The 20,020-nt window shown below is 37.4% G+C and overlaps 1 protein-coding gene across 1 annotated transcript; it reads right to left on the minus strand.

Moving 5' to 3' along the window:
• Positions 1-928: 928 nt before the first annotated feature.
• On the minus strand, positions 929-11,102 carry Uts2b (urotensin 2B). The gene is made up of 5 exons (XM_076549334.1): positions 10,967-11,102; positions 7,090-7,188; positions 6,046-6,083; positions 4,464-4,560; positions 929-948 (listed from the first exon to the last, which is right to left on the minus strand). Exons 1-5 carry the CDS (start codon positions 11,064-11,066, stop codon positions 929-931), a joined length of 354 nt encoding a protein of 117 aa, XP_076405449.1. The 5' UTR covers positions 11,067-11,102.
• Positions 11,103-20,020: the final 8,918 nt, after the last annotated feature.

Here is a 20,020-nt window from a genome sequence, read left to right on the forward strand (position 1 = left end):
ATGACAACTGCCAGTGCTCTCTGGCCTCTACACAAACTGACACTTATGTTTGTACGCAGTCACATACACATATACACACATGAACACATACGCACATATAAGACATGTCTGCTGCTTGTGGTTCCAATTGCTTAACTGTACCCCTTTTAATAAAAAAGTTGCCCCACTATAGAAGATCTTTGCTCCTAGATTCACTGGCAGATATCGGCTTTCACCTCCCTGGAGCTATCATAGTTCAGATGTTTAAAGTTTCTTGAAACATGTTTGTTTTTGGCTTCTGTGAATTTTGTTTGGTAGCACGTCCTTCCTTAGTATCTACTTCTAATCAACCCTTTTTACTGATTCTCTCTCATTTTCACATCTGGTGTTTTAACTGATCTGAGATTCAGACCTTAGAAAGCTTCTCTCTACACCTAGTATCAATCACTCTACGTATGATCCCATCAAAATGCCAGATATGAATGTGTAGATAAATGTCAAATTTATACATCCCATCTGTGCTGCTTTTCTAAATCTCAAAATCATTTATTCACTGAATTCACTACCACCACAACTTTGCTGCCCATGATGTAATAAAGTCAAAATGCCAGTGGCGGAGTCAGGATTCTCCAACTATTCTTTATGCTTCTTGATATTCTCAACTTTACCAAGCCTCATTCCATTAAAATCAGGATCACTCAATATGTTCTAGAAGGGAAAGGACTGTTACGCTCCTTTAACCCTTTCCTACCTTGCTATAAGGACACTGGACACTGTGCCCCACATACTCTGTTGACAAAAATAACTGCCTGGATCGCAAACACTACCAACTGAGATGCTTTTTCCAACTTTTGAAGTAAACATTGTGTGTTAGAGTAAGTTTCAATTTAGAGGAAAGTTTGAAATCAGTACAGAGAAACCATGTATGTCCCTTAGCAAATTTCTCATCCTAGTCAGAATAGGTATCATCTAGGGAACAAAAACAGCAACCAAAAAGTGTTGGATGCAAAACAAGGGGGAGGGACTTTTATTTGTGGCTAGTAGAAGTGTAAATGAGTCTACCTTCTATGGAAGTCATTTTGGAGCCTCCTCAAAAAAAAATTAACATTAAGGGCTTGTAGAAATGTCTCAGAGACTGAAAGCACTGCTCTTAAAGAAGACCTGAGCCTCCATTGTACAGCTTACAACAACTTGTATGTTCAGATCTTAGGTGTTGGATCCCCTCTTCTAGACTGTGAATACCTGCAGTACCCTGCACTTACACAGTGAGATTCACACACAAAAGTTAAAATGTTGAAATAGAACTACAATATGATACAGGCATACCATAACTGAGTATACATCCAAAAGAATCAAAATGAACATGATATAGAGATGCCTACACACCCATGTTTATCACTGTAAAACACACACACACACACACACACACACACACACACACAAACACACAGTCACATTTGGGGGGAGTTAAGTAGGAAATGAGGGGGAAGAAAGAGAATGCAGAATTGTACTTAGCCATAAATAAGGAAATTCTATCATTTCCATACAAATGGAAGAAACTCGAGATGATCATTTTATGTGAAATAAACAGATTTTAAAATGACATCAAATAACAGCTGTAATAAAGAGTTCATGGGTAAAATTAAACTAAATATATTAAGTTTAAGAATCAAGGAAGTTGATATAAGTTGTGGGTGAAAATGCAAAATAATTTAAATGTTTTAAGGAAACATTTGTGCAAAAAATAGTTGACAAGCTTTCTTGATTTCTTTTTCTTTCTTTCTTAAAAACAAAAAACAAAAAGAGCATACAATAAAACATCATTACAAAAGAAACCTTGACCCTTGAGATGAAAACAGTCTCTGGTAGTTTAAGATGAAATCAAACTTGTGCCTCCAGCTGTAAGAGTTTGAAGAGACCTGGGAAAGCTATGCAACAAGAAAACATTTCCCTAAGTAAAACATACGTCCACAGTTAAAAGTGAAAAAGCAGAACTCTCGGGAAGAGTGGAACAGGAGTAACAATTCAATAGATGGAGAAATCCTAGAAACTAGCAAGTCCTAAGAAAACCCACTCTCCATTCTCAGAACAGGAAATGCCCTTATTATCTGGCCAGCAAAATTTCAGAACTACTAGGTATATCAGTCCAAGTATCTCTGTCTTCTGTTTCCCTTCCTGAAGGTAGTAAATGATTTCATTTATTCTTTCCCTGTTCCTCTGAAGTTATTAAGTTTATGTGGAGTGAATAAGTTCTTTTTTAGTTCAATGTGTAGAATACTATAAAGGAAGGCATACCATAACAGAGGTCTACATTGCTCCTGATGGAACATACCCTGGAAAGCCAGTCATTTATACTTTAGGCCACTGGAGTTAGAGTCATACAGTACTATCAGGAATGGGAAGAGTATGATTTATTTATTTTTAAGAAAGATCAAAGGATCCAGTGGCATGCTAACCAAGACTTTCTGATGTTTATCATCTTGACTTGTTGGTGGCAGCCCGTGACTAATCCTGGCAGCAGGAGTAGCAAGTATAACTTTGGAATTGAGGCAGTTCAGAACCTGAACGTCTGTTCTAGGCTCTTACTCTGCCGTGGACACCCTGGAAGCAGTTAAAATAGCTCTAGGTGATATAGTGGCAAGACATGAAAGTGGAGAGCTATATGCATTGCATATAGCCACACTAAGTATCTGAAACTCGGATGACTATTAGATACACAGCTCAGTCTAAACTACACAAGTGGAAAGTGCAAGCAAGAAATCTCCGTTTCTATCTTTCTTCAACACTTCTCCTCTTCCAAGCTTTCTCCTCCTTAACCTATCATTGGCTTGATAAGTGGAAATTAGCCCCCTCTCTCTTTCTTTCTATTTTTCCTTCTTTCTTCCTTTCTTTCTTTCTCTTTCTTTCTTTCTTTCTTTCTTTCTTTCTTTCTTTCTTTCTTTCTTTCTTTCTTTCTTTCTTTCTTTCTTTCCTTCCTTCCTTCCTTCCTTCCTTCCTTCTTTCTTTCTTTCATTTTCTTTCTTTCTTTCTCAGAGTGACAGCTGTCGAGTCATTCTAATACCTGCCATTCTTTTACATCTCCTATGTCATTCCACAAAAATCTTTGTTGACATATTGCTCAATACATGCCCATAGTTAAATCCTTTTGTGATTTGCTTTTGCCCACCTACTCCTATCTACATCACTGAAGGAGCCTCCATCCTGCTCCATTTCCCTCTCTGCTCTTCTCTTCAAGTATGTGCACCATATGGCAACAAAAATGTTTCTGGTCTGTTCCCTTTTAATTAATCCCTGGTTCTTAGAATCCTCCATTGTTTTCTATGGTACAAAGTAGAAACTAACAATCGTTAACAAAGCTCACATTTCCGTTCCTCCCATCCTTTCTCTACGTTATCTCATACTACTTTCTCCTTCACATTCCTTATCAATTGGGTTGAGGCTTATAATCTAATCTTTATAAAAAAAAACCAGTTTTCTCGTATATAAAATAGTCATAAAATTATAAAGAATAAAATAACAATTATGGAACAATTACTGGAATGTATTTCAATTTAAGCTCACAGAGTACTTACTATATGACATGTAGCATTCTAAATTAAGTAAAATAAATTAGTTCTAACAGTCCATGGAAATTATATATATATATATATATATATATATATATATATATATATATATATAGGCAAAAAAATCCAGTTCATGAGAAATTAATTGCCTGAGGTCACAGAGATGGGAATTATCAAAGTTAAGATTAGAACTCAAGTCATCTGGCTCTGGAGTCTAAAAGCTCATTTATTGTATTTTGAAATATCAGGATATAAAATGGCTGTTAAGAGTTAAATTGTTAATACTATCTTTTTTCTCTTTAGTAATATTGCAGCAATATGCTTTTACAGAAGTTAAAGACAAATTGAGGTGTTGATGAGAAAAGTCAAATATTTCTTAATAAACTCACACCACTAAGAAACACATGGGATCTTTACTTTTTCATAAATAAGAACCAAGTTAGCAATAAACCAGAAAATCCTGGAAAAGCTATGGAAAACTAGTAATTCAAAAGAAAAATTTCCCAACATTATCTGTCTGAGTCAAATCTTTGTTTATGACAAGTGTTGTAGCAATGGAGAGTCTATTTATGTAAAGAAAAAAGTCACATTGTTTTAAAACTTGGTTATTTTGATTTTCATCCTCCTGGCTTCAATCTTTAAGCCAAATAAGAAGAGCAGATGAGAATTTTAAGCAGTCAGGACTTCTTTCATTTAAACCTGAAATGTGTGACCTAGTTATCCACTGTTGCCGCCATTACGGGCTCGGGTACATTTTGTACTGGGACACTATCATTAGACTCGTTTTTTAAAATCATGATCTTTGATCTTTATCTCAACAAGGGGACTGAAAAAAAATGTCAACATTATCTTTTTATTGAGATGTTTACCAAAAGAATCTTTGGGAAGTCAATTTCACAACTAAAATAAAAAGCTTACCTCGTTTATTAGTGTGGAAAGAGGATAGATTATTGTCTACAGCATGGGACAGCTCAGCATTCTTTGCCTTCATAAACCCCTCTTTCAGCTTCTTTAGCTATGAGAAATTAAAGAAGATCAAAAGGAAAAGGAAAAAGAAAGATTTAGAAAAAAGGAGAAAAGAAAAAAGAAAAGGCATAAGAAAAAAATGTAAAGAAAAATAGATACATAAAGGCCCCAAGAGACTGGAATTCAGAAGTTGTCTGGAATAAGTATGAGTGCTAATCAGAGATCATGAAGAAATAGGTTGGGGCCATTTGAATAAGAATGCCTTCATAGGCTCCTATATTGGAATGTTTGGGAAGGATTGAGAGGTGTGGCCTTGTTGGAGGAGGTGTTCACTGGGGGTGAACCCTGGAGTTTCAAAAGCCAGTGTCAGGCCCAGTTTCAGTCTCTCTCTCTCTGCCTGCTATTTTTGGATCAGATATGAGCTCTCTGCTACTGGTTCACTACCATGGCTGCCTGCCTGCTACCATGCTCCCTGAGATGATGTTTATGAACTCACACTTTTACACTGTAAGCAAGTCCCCAGTTAAATGCTTCCTTTAATAAACTGCTTTGGTCATGCTATCTCTTCTCAGCAAGAGCACTGTAGCTAAGACACATATTATTTGTAAATCAAGTCAGCTTGAGTGCAGTCTATGTAGCTAGATTTAACTTTATGTCCCTCACAATCAGTCTTTGCCAATAAACTCCAGAGAATTATGTGATTGCTTGGACTTCCAGGAGTCCTTTTCCTTTCTAGAAGAAAAAGAGGTACTTCACCCAGCATTTTCACCCAGCATTCAACCCAACCTAAATATTTAACAAGCTCTCCAAACACCTAGCCCCTGCAAACCGACTCTATCAATGTAGGGTTGGCCTACATATTGTATGTACCCAGGTTCTTGCTCCTCAGAAGATAATGATGGATCTAATTCTGTTTCCAAATGGTCAACCTGTCTACATAATGATGGAAGAGGACCAAATTGTATTTGAAGGAGTTTAGAAATTGTATAAATTCAGCCATTAAAATACACTTTTTGGGATTTTAAGGAGTAGAGAAAACGAAGCTGATGGAGAAGAAAGAGCTCTCTGTCAAGAGGGTAGAACCTCAGTCTCTACAAACCAGCTGCTTGAAGCCAAGTTACATGTCTCATTTTATGTTCTTACATGGTGAATTTTATGAAACCACATAACTTCTTCAAGAAGGAAATAAATTTCCACTATTTAAAAATTGTAACTTCAGAAAACACCAGCTTATGTCCTCTGATTTTACAGATGACAAGTTCAGAGAATGTTAACTATCCCAGTGTCTCATGGTTAGGTCACTGGGATCATCACAATTGCTGTGGTGTGTGTGTGTGTGTGTGTGTGTGTGTGTGTGTGTGTGTGTCTGTGAGGTTTTGTCTCAGTATAAATTTGTTGTCTATTTCTTGGAGAATTACTGTATTCTTTCTGTAGTAGAGATAGAGGTTTTACACTGTAATATTAATATTTCTTATCAAAAATGTACCTAATAATAGTTCTTAAAATTGACCATTGAGCTGTTTTGCACTCTCACCTGTCTAAGGTCTTCTGGTTTGCTGGGCAGATCGACACCTGTAAGAGACATCATCAAGTGAGAAACATACCTTTTACATATGATTTGAGGCTGCCCTCCCATTCCTAAAGCAAAACACTAAATCTATTTGTAACACGTATATTACTGAACTACAATAACCTACCCCATGAAAAAGCACCTATGTTCATCTGTAAGCACAAAGATTTTTAAAGTATAATACAGCTCTTTCATGAAGTATTATTTATTAAAAAATACAATATTTTACTGACATAGGGAAATTATCATGAAGCAATATAAAATGGAGAAAGAGACTGAACAATAATTTTCCATAAAATGCGAAGCAAGAAGAAAATTAAAAAACATATATTAATGGTAAACCTCCTAGTTTTACTACTTGGGTATGAAGATTTTTTCATTTTATAATTGTACTTGTTTCTCAAATTAAAATATCTTTCAATGTACAATGTTTGTACAATCCTGATTTTTTTAAAGTATTAATATTTTTTGAGTGAACTCAAGCATGCTAAGCACCAGATCTGCCAGTGAGATACATCCTCATTCCTAATGTATTTTTTAAACTAATATTTTTCCCGACCAATACAAACAATTTTAAAGATATATCCGATGATGTCTGAGAGGGAACCATGCTATGATCTTTATTTCAGGCTTCTGTATAGCACATAAGGACTAGTGAACTCATGGATCTGGGAGGAGAATCTACATACTCCCAGTTTACTAACCTGGCATAATCACTAACTACATTCCAAATATTTGTCCTTATACCCAAAGATAAGTGTAGTCCTCACTCCTCAACAAGGAAACTTCTATTTGCAGTGGGCAGAGACCACTGCAGAAAACCACAAGCAATCACAATGCAGAGCTACAGAGCCCAGTCCCGAGGGATATTCCTACAAAACACTTCCACACCTAAGACGCAGGGGATTGTGGAAGAGCAGGCAGAAATATTCTAATAGTCAGATGATCAAGGAGTTTACTGTGAGCCTGTGATTCTGCTGTCTTTAGTAGGCCTTGTTCTTGACTCACCAGCGTGGGAGGGCCTCTGGAAACGGGGGTGGCGGCTCAGCAGAGCCTGCAGGAGTTTCTCATGAATTGTGTGTTCCTTAGCTGGAAACAGCTCATGTCCTGTAATAATCAAATGTCAACGTGTTTAATGAGTCACTGAATATGTTTCTAGGTCACTGGGATTTGCAGTCAACTCTTAACGCATATATTCACAAATGATAGAGGGATACGGAAGTCTATGATCCAAAAGACAAGTCATTCTAAAAACAAGTGAATATGTATGAACTTCCTGAGAGGCAGCGAGTCAGATACATCTGAAAGGTGGTGGTATTGCAGGAGAATTTTATTTTCCTTTCTATGATTTTTTTTAATTACCTGCAATTGCTTGAACATATGAAGTAAAAACTAAAAGTTTATTTTAAAAGGAAAGCATAAAGTTTTAATCTGTGATTTCATTTGATGTGTTACATTTTAATATGAGACAATCTGTGTTCTAGGGTTCACTTTAAAGAACTTGAGGTAGAGCAAGTGTCAACTTATTTTATACAGGCTTCTTTCCACTGTTCTTGATTTACCCACAGGTTTTAGGGCTTTGGTCTCCACATGCCTCAGCATTATGTATGTTTATATTCTGGAGTATGAATTGGGACAACAGACTTAATTCAAGCTAAAAAATATGAGTATTCAAAAACAATGAATTTAAATGAAGGCCTTAAAAATCAAAAGTTGTTTCTTATATCCTAAATAGTCCATTTTCCCTCCCCAGTTCTTCACTTTCCTTGACACTGTGTGGGCAGGAAGTAGATTAACAAGGATTATCTGCAGCAGATGTGTGAGCTGAGCTAAACCTCAGTTGTTGAAAGTGAAGTTAATTTACTATCTACAAACATACACACACACACACACACACACACACACACACACAGAGAGAGAGAGAGAAAGAGAGAGAGAGAGAGAGAAGCAAATATTTTAAGTAATATAAATCTTAAACACATTGCAAGAAGTTCACTAGAGAAAAAATCATGAAGTGCTGCCACTTTGGGCTACCCTATTCTATGGTGTTTGGGGGCCATGGCCCCTCATATGCAGCGCAGGATTAAGACCTTGGGGACTGAAGAGATAGTTCATTGGTTAGGGATGCTTGCTGCTATCACAGAAGACCCACATTCAGTTCCCAGCACCTATTCAAGGCTGCCTATGATCTCCTGGGATTCTAGCTCTGGGGGATTTGATGCTGACTTCTAGATTCTACTCACAAAATCATACACTCACTCATTCACCGTCTGTCTGTCTGTATGTATGTCTGTTGTCTATCTGTCATCTATCTATCTATCTATCTATCTATCTATCTATCTATCTATCTATCTATCTATCTCATGTTTAAAACATAGTAATGATAAATCCGTTTCTTTTAAAAAAGAATACACTCTCTTTTCTTGCTTCTTGGAATGCAATGCAAAACACAGCTTCGCATCCAAGAAGCAAGAAAAGAGAGTGTATTTGTGAGTAGAATCTAGAAGTCAGCACCAAATCTCCCAGAGCTAGAATCCCAGGAGATCATAGGCAGCCTTGAATAGGTGCTGGGAACTGAATGTGAAGCTGTGTTTTGCATTGCATTCTGTGGATATAAGTAGAACATTTTCCAAATTAAGACAGGTTGATTGCCATAGCCAGTACTTTTTCCAGTGATTATACCTGCATGATGTTTGGTCTCAGAAATTCTTTCCTGCTTAAAACAACCACCACTTACAGGAATCTCTCAAGAAAGGGAGTTTAGAAAGATTTTTTAAACATTATGTCTAAAGAAATTAAGATGAAGGCTGGGAAAAATATGAAAACAATCATGTTTCTGTTCTAGTCTCTATTTTTAGCTTATAAACTATAACTATAGCTTTAAAAGAAAAAAAGATGTTCCTTTAACACACTTCCACGTTAATCAATGAACCATTTTAACATTGGTTAAGAAAATATCTGCATAATAAACATCTGAATGTAGATACATTTTGTCACAAAAGAAGATAAAGTGCTCAGGCAGGAGAGAGTGAATGATAGATAAAGACACATAAAATACTGATCCATGACCACTCAGGAGCTCAGCACTAACAAATATTCTCTTCTTGCTCACATGAAGCTCATTTCTCTTTTAATAAACAGAAACAAGAAATTCCACCAGGAAGAGACCTAGAAACTTTCCAGATAATAATATAACAAAATAACTCCTTCACTGCCTTCTTGGCTGTGTTGTCTTTTGTTCCTTTTCTGGTAAACTATTTCCCAGTTTTGCACTTTTTACTGAGGCATGTTTTAATCGTGCTCCATGAATAAAAGCTAGCAGCTAGTTGTTATGGAGATTTAATATACATATGTAAAAATCTCATTTAATTCTTGAAATATTTAGAAAAGAAAATATATCACTTAAAATTTATAATCTTCATTTATGTCCATTGATTCTGTGATCAAAGAGGGTCTCAGAGAGAAACCCTTGCATTATGCTGCTAGAGACACATGTAAGTCAAGTCATCCTGTGGAATCCTGAGGTTAGAGAAGATGTTTATGAATATTATCCATGCTTTAGAGTTGTATATGTATTTTTATATTTCACAGATGCATGAAACCAGAGTTACAATGACCAGTAACACATATGATTGTTGGAAAGTCTACAACAGATCACCACGTTTTCGCACATATTTTACACTACGCCAGAACCATGAGAAATTTCATTATTTTGCAGAGAGAGCAATAAAGACCTACAAATACAGTGAATTGTATGGAGAGAACAAAATGTGAGTGCCATCAATAGAATACAGTCTGCAAGACTTACCCTTGGGTTTGCTTCTGGTAGTATTCACCTGTCAATAGGTGAATCTTCATTAACAAGTAAGTTTCATTGGTTTTTAAAACCACATTAGGTGTGCCAAAGGTCCAGTAAAGGTGAATTAGATCCAAAAGTGAGAAAGTTGACCCCTTTTCTTACCTTAATGTCACAGAACATTTATTAAATTCCCTCATACTTCCAGCTGTGTGTGATAAAAGTCTAGTGCCTTCCTGACAAGGATGTAGGTTAGAGAAAAGAAAAAGAAACCCCCAGACTTTCAAGTTGGAAGGGGTATTGTTTTAAGAACAGCATTTTTAAGTCACTACTTTTAAAACAAGAAAATGTACAAGTATTTCAGAAGTTAACTTGTTTGCATAATAAATCAACACTAAATGTAAGTTGACCAAGTCACAGAGAACAGGCAATTTGTATACATTGAAGTAATGTTTTCAAAGATTTTGTTATAATGTAATAAGCACCTAAATCCACTTCCATGGGTTTTATAGTAGTATATTTTTTATAGACATCACAGTAAAATTGTTTCCTTAATGTGCATAGTATGAACGTAGTGACACAGACAAAGTCAGCCAATACCTAATCTGAGTGTTGCACCCACCACCAATTGTCCCGGCACTGCCGGCCTCTCAGCTCGGCAAGCACATTTTTATCTTCTACTTTCTCTGAGATGTACCTTTCACAAGCATCAAACTAATAATCTCATGTGAAAGCAGTCTTCTCCTTTCTCCAAGGTACTTCTGGACTGTGACCAGCTCTATAGCTTCTTTCATGTTTCAAATTTCTGATCATATAGAACAAATGTAAAATAAATGCCTGTGACTAGAAAAAAATATATAGCTGAAGTTAATTTAGTATGACATTGGGCAGATTTGGCTCAACTTGCCATGGAAGAAAAGCTTCACAGAGCCTACTCAATTCAGAACAGCACTCACTTAAGGGGGGATTCGGTGATTAACTTATATTACTGCATTACAGAGTTATTTCAGTAATGGCAGAAAAATAAGCGAAATGAGCAGAAAGATGAGGATTATTCACCTGTAGGGCTTTAGATTCATGCATGCATACCTGAGATCAGATGTGATTGTCCTTGTGCAGATTTTAAAAGGTTCATCACAGACAACAAAGCCAGGAGTCCAAAGCAGAGCGAGGTTGAGAAGACCTTCATGTTAAAAACCTCCTGTGCTAACCGAGAAACCAGATTTTTAAGACGAGACAGATATCCTAATGGCTGTATAGCACAGCACAGCCTGCCTTTACAAGGTGAGCATGTTTCAAATATGAGTCTCCAACATGAGGAAGAAATTCATAAAATGTAATGCAGCCTGTCAACGTGATTCACTGCCTGGAGAAGTGACAGATTGGCTGTAGGGCCAATGGCAGGAAGAACCAGATCGATACATCTTGTACCTGCCCATTTCACTAAAGGCAGGCATTCTTATCCATGCTCATGCAATCAAATACATGCACAAGCCAAAAGCGGTTGCTAAGAAAATAGTACATGTATGTTGTGTTTTCATAAACTCCTTTATTTTTCTTATTACAGCATTAATTGTCCTGAGAACCTAAGGTTGACAGCGTAAAAAAGCTAGTAAAAGTGGGACGAATTTGACTAATTTAGAGCCAACTGATATATTCTTAATAGTCACACAACCATCATCACATGTTTAACCAGCCAAGAGGATGATAGATGGAAAGAGTTAAGGTTTGAAATGTGTTGCTGCCCTAGAGAAAGCTGGGTTCATTCTGCCACGAGCAGCACTTTCTTAAATCCAGGCTCAATTTAATTAATTCAAAAAAAAAAAAAAAGCTGGCAAATGTCCCATCAATTACTCTCTTTAATAGCTGCCTTAATCGAGAAGGATTTATTTTAAGTCAGAGTGTTTCAATACATCCAGAATTCCGACTTAATGACTCTAGGGGTGCTGTGATAACCTCAGCCTTGGCATTTGCTTCTCCCAAGAGACTGAGTATGCATCAGCTCTACAACTGACTCTGTTCCAAGTGTACATAATAGACTCAAGTGGGTTAAATACCAATTGTTTTCCTATCCAGTTCCTTTGATATTTTCCTGAATAAAGTCTGGAGTGTGTGTTTTAACATCCATTTTAACATTCATGTGTGTTCTTTCACAGATTCGTTTTCCAGTCCTAACTGTTGGAACCACCCCTTAATCTCTTTGCCCCGGAACTTTTCTGATACATTTCCAGCTGACTGGTGTCCTTTGTTTTCTGACCTTTTCTCTTTTCATTTCAGAAGCCTCTGACTGACGCCACTCACTCCAAGACGTTAGTGTCTTTGCTCATCTTACTTTGAGTTGTGACATTTGTTTCATCCTTTGAACTGTAAACATCACATCTCAAGAGTCCGTTCCTCTATTGTTATAATTGCATGTTTATATGTCTGTCTCCACTTCTAAACTGGGAAGATTTCCAGAGATATCCTATCCATTTCTGTCCCTGGATAAGAATATTTCAATGAACTGAAGAGAAAATAAATGAGAACATGATTGATGTGTAAATAAATAACTGCATTTCCAGGTAATTGAAAATAAAAAAAAAGTGGGGCAATATCGCCCAACTTTGTAGCTGGTTACAAAGATAAAGGAGCTGAAAGAAAATTTATGGTTCTTTTTTATTTATTGGTAATCCTCAAAGTATAAGAATGATCAATATCTTTGCAGTTTGATCCTACTACTTTATCACACCATTGTGTTTCAAAATTATCATTCAAACAACCCTTACATCTGTCATAAATTGTTTACAGGTTATTAGAAATCATTTAAAAGTTTATTTTAAAAATTATATAAAGATGAAAATATTAAACAGTGTCACTTGGCGTCAAGAAGATATACAGATATGCTTTCAAATATTTCTTTCAGATAAACACTGAAAGAAATGTAAGTAATAAGATACAGAATAAACTCATAAGAATTAAACTAATAATTGAAAATTAAGGCTTCTTAGTAAGTATTGCATGAAATCATAAAGTTAAATGTAAATGGTTTTAAATATTTATTCAGCTCATGTCTCCTAAATGTAAAAGAAAACCTTGAAATATACATGTATGTAATTTCTTTTTGAAAACTGAGTGAAAAATCTAACTGATTCTCACTATTTTGCTCTGGCTGGCTTGAAACTTTCAGTGAAGAGCTAGCCTTGAACTCAGAAATCCACCTGCCTCTGTCTCTAGGTGCTGGAATTACAGGCACATGCCACATCGGCCAGCCATAGGTGAATTTTTTTTAAGACCCTATGTTAAATTTCTGTGAATTTGGGGATTAGTATTGTCTGCTTTGGGGTATGCAAATTTTGATTTCAAAATTATAGGACGAGGAAAGTGATGATAGATCTAAGCAAAATCACTCAACACTAATGCATCAAAGTTACTGATTTCATTTTGGCACCATCTAAGAACTCTGTAAAATGTGAAGCAATAATTTTAAAGATTTACTTGCAGTTTTTATTCATTCATTCATTTATTTAATTTTGTGTGTGTTTTTAACTATAAACATATTTATTTCTTTTTTATTTAACATGTTTTTTTTCATTTATTTTATATGCTGACCACAGTGTTCCCTCCCTTCTCACTTCCCATTCCCTCCCCCAGACTCCTATCTACCCCTTTCCCCATCCATTCCTCCTCACCTCCGTTCAGAAAGGCACAGGCCTCCCATGGGAGTCAACAAAGCATGGCACATCAAGTTAAAGCAAGAACTCCTCCCCTTGCTTCAAGGCCAGGCAAGGACAGCTAAGCACTAGGGACAGGTCCTGATCTCACTGCTAGAAGACTTGCAAACAGACCAAGCTACACAACTGTCACACACATGCAGAGGGCCTAGGCCTGTCCAGAGTCCATTTGCTCCCATGACTGTCAGCTGTTTCTGTGGGTTCCTCCGTCATGACCTTGACCCCTCTGGCTCATACAATCCCTTCTCCCTTTCTTCAAGAAAACTCCTGGAGCTCTGCCCAGTACTTGACTGTGGATCTCTGCATCTGCTTCCATCACTTACTGGATAAAGGCTCTCTGATGACAATTGGGGTAGGCACCAATCTTGATTACAGTATATAGTCAGCCCAGGCACCCTCTCCACTATTACTAGGAGTCTTAGCTTGAGTCATCTTTGTGGATTCCTGGGAGTTTCCCTGCCACCAGGTTTCTCCCTAACCATGCAATAGACGCCCCTATCAAGACTTCTCTTTGTTACTCTCCCTCTCAATCCAGCTGCCAACCCCTGTCATACCCAGCCCACTCATACCTACTCCCTCAAGTTCCCAACCCCCTATCCCCCCACCCTGCCCCAGTTTACCCAGGAGATCTCTCTTCTATTTCCCCTTCGCAGGAGAATCCATGCATCCCTCTTTGGGACCTCGTTATCTAGCCTCTCTGGGAGCTGTGGATTGTGGGTTGGTTATCCTATACTTTAATGCTAATATCCACTTATGGGTGAGTACATACCTTATTTGTCTTTCTGGGTCTGAGTTACCTTACTCAGAATAATTTTTTGCTAGTTCTATCCATTTGCCTGCAAAATTAATTTTTTTTTCAGTTGAGTAATACTCCATTGTGTAAATGTACCACAGCTTCCTTATCCATTCTTTGGTTGAGGGCCATCTAGGTTGTTTCCAGGTTCTGGCTATTGTGAATAATGCTCCTATAAACATAGTTGAGCAAATGTCCTCATGGTATGATTGAATATCCTTTGAGTATAAGCCCAAGACTGATATAGCTGGGTCTTAAGATTGATTTCCTTTTTTCTGAGAAATGAACATATTGATTTCTAAAGTGGCTGTACAAATTTGCACTCCCACCAGCAGTGGAGGAGTGTTCCACTTACCCTACATCCCCTCCCACATAAGCTCTCATTGGTGTTTTTGATCTTAGCCATTCTGACAGATATAAGATGGACATCTCTGAGTTGTTTTGATTTGCATTTCCCTGATGGCTAAGGATGCTGAATAATTCGTTAAATGTATTTTGGCCATGTGAGATTCTCTGTTTAGATTTCTAGCCGATTTTTTAATTGGGTTATTTGGTATTTTAATGTCTAGTTTCTTATGTTCTTTATATATTTTGGAGATCAGCCCTCTGTCAGATATGGGATTGACGAAGATATTTTCCCATTCTGTAGGTTGCTGTTTTATCTTATTGACAGTGTACTTTGCCTTACAGAAGCCTTTCAGTTTCAGGAGGTCCCATTTATTAGTAGTTGATCTCAGTGTCTGTGCTACTGGTATTTATTAAGGAAGTAGCCTCCTGTGACAATGTGTTCAAGGCTACGTCACACTTTCTCTTGTATAAAGTTCATTGTAACTGGATTTATGTTGAGGTCTTTGATCCACGTAGACTTGAGTTTTTTGTTGGAGGATAGAGATGGATCTATTTGCATTCTTCTACATGTTGACATCCAGTTTAGCGCTGCTTTCATAGTGTCCCATATTTGGGTATGTTGTGTATTTATTTTCATTAAAATTTAGGAAGTCTTTAATTTCTTCCCCTCCCTCCCTCCCTCCCTCCCTCTTTCTTTCTTTCTTTCTTTCTTTCTTTCTTTCTTTCTTTCTTTCTTTCTTTCTTTCTTTCTTTCTTTCCTTCCTTCCTTCCTTCCTTCCTTCCTTCCTTCCTTCCTTCTTTCTTTCTTTCTTTCTTTCTTTCTTTCTTTCTTTCTTTCTTTCTTTCTTTCTTTCTTTCTTCCTTGACCCAATGGTAATTCAGTTGAGATTTGTTCAGTTTCCATGAGTTTATAGGCTTTCTATAGTCTGTATTATTGTTGAATTATAAGTTTAACCCATGAAGATTCAATAAGATACAGGGGGTTAGTCCAATTTTTTTTAATCTGTTGAGATTTGCTTTGTGACCAAGCATATGGTCAATTTTAGAGAAGGTTCCATGAGGTGCTGAGAGATGGTATATTCTTCTGTGTTTGGGTGAAATGTTCTGTAGATGTCTGTTAAGTCCATTTGAGTCATAACAACTGTTAGTTCCCTTATTTCTCTGTTAAGTTTCTGTCTGGCAGACCTTTCCATTGGTGAGAGTGGGGTGTTGAAGTCTCCTATTATTAATGTGCAGAGTTTGATGTGTGATTTAAGCTTTACTGATGTTTCTTTTAGAAATGTGGGTGCCCTTATATTTGGGTCATAAATGTTCAGAATTTTTTTCTGTGACGAATCTGAATATTAGGATAGCTATACCAGCTTCCTTCTTAGGTCCATTTGATTAGAAAAATCTTTTCCCAACCCTTTACTCTGAGGTAATGTCTGTCTTGGAAGTTGAGATGTGTTTCTTGTATGCAGCAGAAGGTTGGATCCTGTTTGCATATCCATTCTGTTAGCCTCTGTCTTTTTATAGGTAAATTGAGCCATTGATACTAAAGGATATTATTGACCAGTGATTGTTAATTCCTGTTATATTTTGGTTTTGGTGGTGGTTGTGGTAGTGTGTTTCGTGTTTCCCTTCTTTGGGACTTGCTGGTGTGAGATTATCTATTGCCTGTGTTTTTGTGGGTGTAGCTAACTTCCTTGGGTTGGAGCTTTTCTGAGATGGCTCAGCAGGTTAGGGTGCTTTCAAATCTATTGATGGAAACAACTGGTAGGTAGATAAGAATAAAGCACAAAAATCTGTGTATTGGGTTCTGATGTTATCTGATGATTTTCTTAGCCTTGGGTTGGGTGGACACTAGTGGTCTGTTAGTGCACCCCAAAACAATTTACCTATTAGTCACACAGGAGTTAGGCCAAGCACAGAGATGGGGGATGAGCGGCTACTATAAGGGAGTACCTTTCCAATACAGGTGGCTTCGCAGTCACATGTTCTATTCACCCTGCTAGAACTTCCAGGGCAATGATGAATAGAGATGTTAAGAAAGGACCTCCTCAGCCGGGCAGTGGCAATAGCACACACCTTTAATCCCAGAACTCAGGAGGCAAAGCCAGGCAAATCTCTGTGAGTTTGAGGCCAGCCTGGTCTACAGAAGGAAGGGCTACTCAGTCACTCCAGCTTTTCACTGTTCTTGTTTCTTTCTTTGTTTTGTTATTTCTTCGTAGGTACCATTTTCATTGAGGGAGTTCCCTTCAATGCCTACTTTTGTGTTTTCGTTATGAAAGGACATCAGACTTTTATAAATTCTTTTCTTCTGTATATTAAGGTATCTTGAAAAAAAGTACCTCTTCATTCTATTGATAATATATATTCTCTGAATTTTTTTGTACTTAGCATACCTTAGTCATGGTCATGGTGTATGATCTTTGTATATGTTTGCAGGGTTCAATTTGCTGGCATTTTATTGAGAATTACTATAGTTTCTCATTAATTCACTATCCATTTTGGTTATCAGGTTAATTCTGGTCTCATACAACAGGTGGAGATGGGTTCTCCCCTCTTCTGTGTTTTGAGGAGCTCTGACATTGAGGCCGAATTTTCTGCCTGCAGTCCAGCACCTCCACACTCTTCTGTCTAAGTCATCCTTATCTCCATGTTTCCTTCCCAACTTCCCTGAAGCTGCCCATTCAAAAGCCTTACTCTTACTTATTTAATCCACCACAGACTTGCCCTCTCCTTTCCCTGGATGCTCTCCTGGTCTTCACTGCTGAGTTCATTCTTAACTAAGGAAAATTCCCTGGTTCTCTCCCATGTCACTTATCCCCATTTCTCGGTTCCTTCTTCTCTGGCCTTAAAAACCTGGACCTTCTCAGGCTTCAACTTTGTTCTCTTTTGATATTACCCTTCAGCCTGCTCTTAGGAGATCATGCTTTGGATTTCTACCACCAGCCAGTGAAAACAGAATTTATTCTTCTTTTCTTACCTTTCTTTTGAGTAACAAAATTACATATCCCAAGAGGCTTGACTGCCTGGGTTCCTCATAAGCTTTTCAATGATGCCTAAAACTGAACCTCATGCTTACCTCCAAGTTTCTCTTTTCATTTTGTAGTCACTACTTTACTAAATAGGCCTTATTCACACGCACCATTAAAGAACCTCTGTTTTCCCATTACTGCTCATTTTCCAATGTCACAGCATTTTCACTTACACCTTCTAACTCTGTGAATCTTTCTACTCTCTTCTCTTTTCTTTTGAGAGCCAGAAAAATAACATTTTACATTGGTACAAATAAAACACCCTCATTAACAAGTCTTCTCCTGCCTACAGTGCCTCCCGTCAATACATTTTCAAAGTCCTGGAATAATCTTTGGGAAATGTAAATGCTCATCCATAATAAATTTATTTAACACCTTTTGACATTTGTTTCATTGCCCATATGAAAGTGGTTCAATATGGACCAGAGGTCTTGCGTTACAGTCTTCACCCACTTCTCCAATCTCATCCATGTCTATCTTTCTTTGACGTAACTCAACCACAGATGCGGTCTTTCATTTCTTCAAAATTTCCAAGCTTATTTCTGCCACAGAAAGTTTGCACCTGTGAGGAAGCCCCTCGTATTTCTGTCCATTTGTCTCTCCGTTCCTTTTTCTTTCCCTCTACATTTTAAACTTCAGTGAAAGTGTTACTTCCTCAACCAAATCTCTTATTGATTCTTCACGACTAAGTTCATTACCCAGTCATAGCCTGTCACTGAAATGTCACTGAACCATGAGATTTTCCTGCAAATCTCAGATCCTCATTCTAAATCAAGTATCCGTATAGGATTTGGGTTTTTCCACAGTGTCAACTGCAGCATAAGTTTTCAAGTGTCATCCACATTGCATAATTTATAACTAAGTCTGTCTAATGCATAACTAAATCTGTCTCAACAACCAGAATTGTTGGTCCCATCTGTTCCCCAGAGATAGGTAATGATTAAATGAAGAGATTTGTGGATCTGTCTGTGCAGCACTCAAACATTACCTGTTGGAGAGAATAAGTCTTCAACTATTCCATACACAGCAAGGGTATTCCAAGGAAAGTAAAAGGATAGATGTTTTCAAAAACGTGCAGATCTGAAGCACTAAGTTCAGAGCCAAAAAAGAAAAGGGTGATATATACATCGGTTAGCCTCCTACATAGAGGAATTATATAACCTTGGGTGAGTGAGATGGAGGGTAACTGAATGCAGTCATGATGATTGACGTGGTATGTCAACTACAGAAATACAGATGTCTTAGGAAAGAGAGAAAGAAAGAAAGAAAGAAAGAAAGAAAGAAAGAAAGAAAGAAAGGAAGGAAGGAAGGAAGGAAGGAAGGAAGGAAGGAAGGAAGGAAGGAAGGAAGAAAGAAAGGAAAGGAAAGGAAAGGAAAGGAAAGGAAAGGAAAGGAAAGGAAAGGAAAGGAAAGGAAAGGAAAGGAAAGGAAAGGAAAGGAAAGGCATTCAGACATGGCAATAAACTATAAGGGAATTTGTGCTTCAAAATAATGTTGATATCTGTGAGAAAGAACTCTATTGAGAGTTATCACAAAAGAAGATGGTAGGCCTCCCACAGAAACAGGGTCTGGAACTAAAGGAGGCTGTATAGGAAAACTCTTTTCTATAAAAATGCCATCAAATAATGAGCCTCCCTGTTAACTTGTGCACCCTTTCGCCTTCTGTGTGACTTTTAGATTTGGACTACTGATTCATACAAAGCCTTTGTCCCTCCATAGAGTCTGACTCATATGTAATGTGTCTGCACTTGGCTCCTTTCCTGCCTCAATTAGATGCCATTCTCTGGTTTGTTTTGTGCTCATCTTTAACCTTGACTTCAGCTGTTCCTTTTCTCTTGCTCAGACCTTGTTTACTGTGCAGAGCAGGTAAGAGAATGCTCTCAAGAGACTGTCGGGTGTTCCCACTATTCTTTTTCTAGAAAAATCCTCATCCTTTGCTCATTATACTTGGAAAATTATCTTTAAACCAGAGGTCCAAGGTCACACTTTGCAATTTACAAGATTCCTTGATTTTCTCCTTAGGGCAGAATTAGTTGCTTCAACCTTTGCACACTTGCATCCTAATATCTGCTTGTCCACTTTTTGCATTCTATTAGTGTTTCAGCCACTCAGCCAAACTCTGTCTCCCACTAAATTCTTGGTTTTGTGAAATTAAAGATAGTAATTCCTCATTTTTCCTTGCACCATACTTCTTTCAGCTTGTCGTGTAAATTAAAGGGGGGAATGGATGTAACATGGTATAACATGGATTTAACACAGTACCTGGCACATG

The sequence above is a fragment of the Peromyscus maniculatus genome, chromosome 12 (genome assembly GCF_049852395.1).
Source record: "Peromyscus maniculatus bairdii isolate BWxNUB_F1_BW_parent chromosome 12, HU_Pman_BW_mat_3.1, whole genome shotgun sequence".
Lineage (NCBI taxonomy): Eukaryota > Metazoa > Chordata > Mammalia > Rodentia > Cricetidae > Peromyscus > Peromyscus maniculatus.

What these genes read in the sequence shown, in the direction of transcription:
- Uts2b (XM_076549334.1), bottom strand. Translation starts at nt 11,066, where the DNA reads ATGAAGGTCTTCTCAACCTCGCTCTGCTTTGGACTCCTGGCTTTGTTG. An exon ending in CCAGAGGCCCTCCCACGCTG is followed by an intron (nt 6,084 to 7,089) that starts GTGAGTCAAGAA and finishes TGTCTCTTACAG; the next exon opens with GTGTCGATCTGCCCAGCAAA. An exon ending in AACCAGAAGACCTTAGACAG is followed by an intron (nt 4,561 to 6,045) that starts GTGAGAGTGCAA and finishes AATTTCTCATAG; the next exon opens with CTAAAGAAGCTGAAAGAGGG.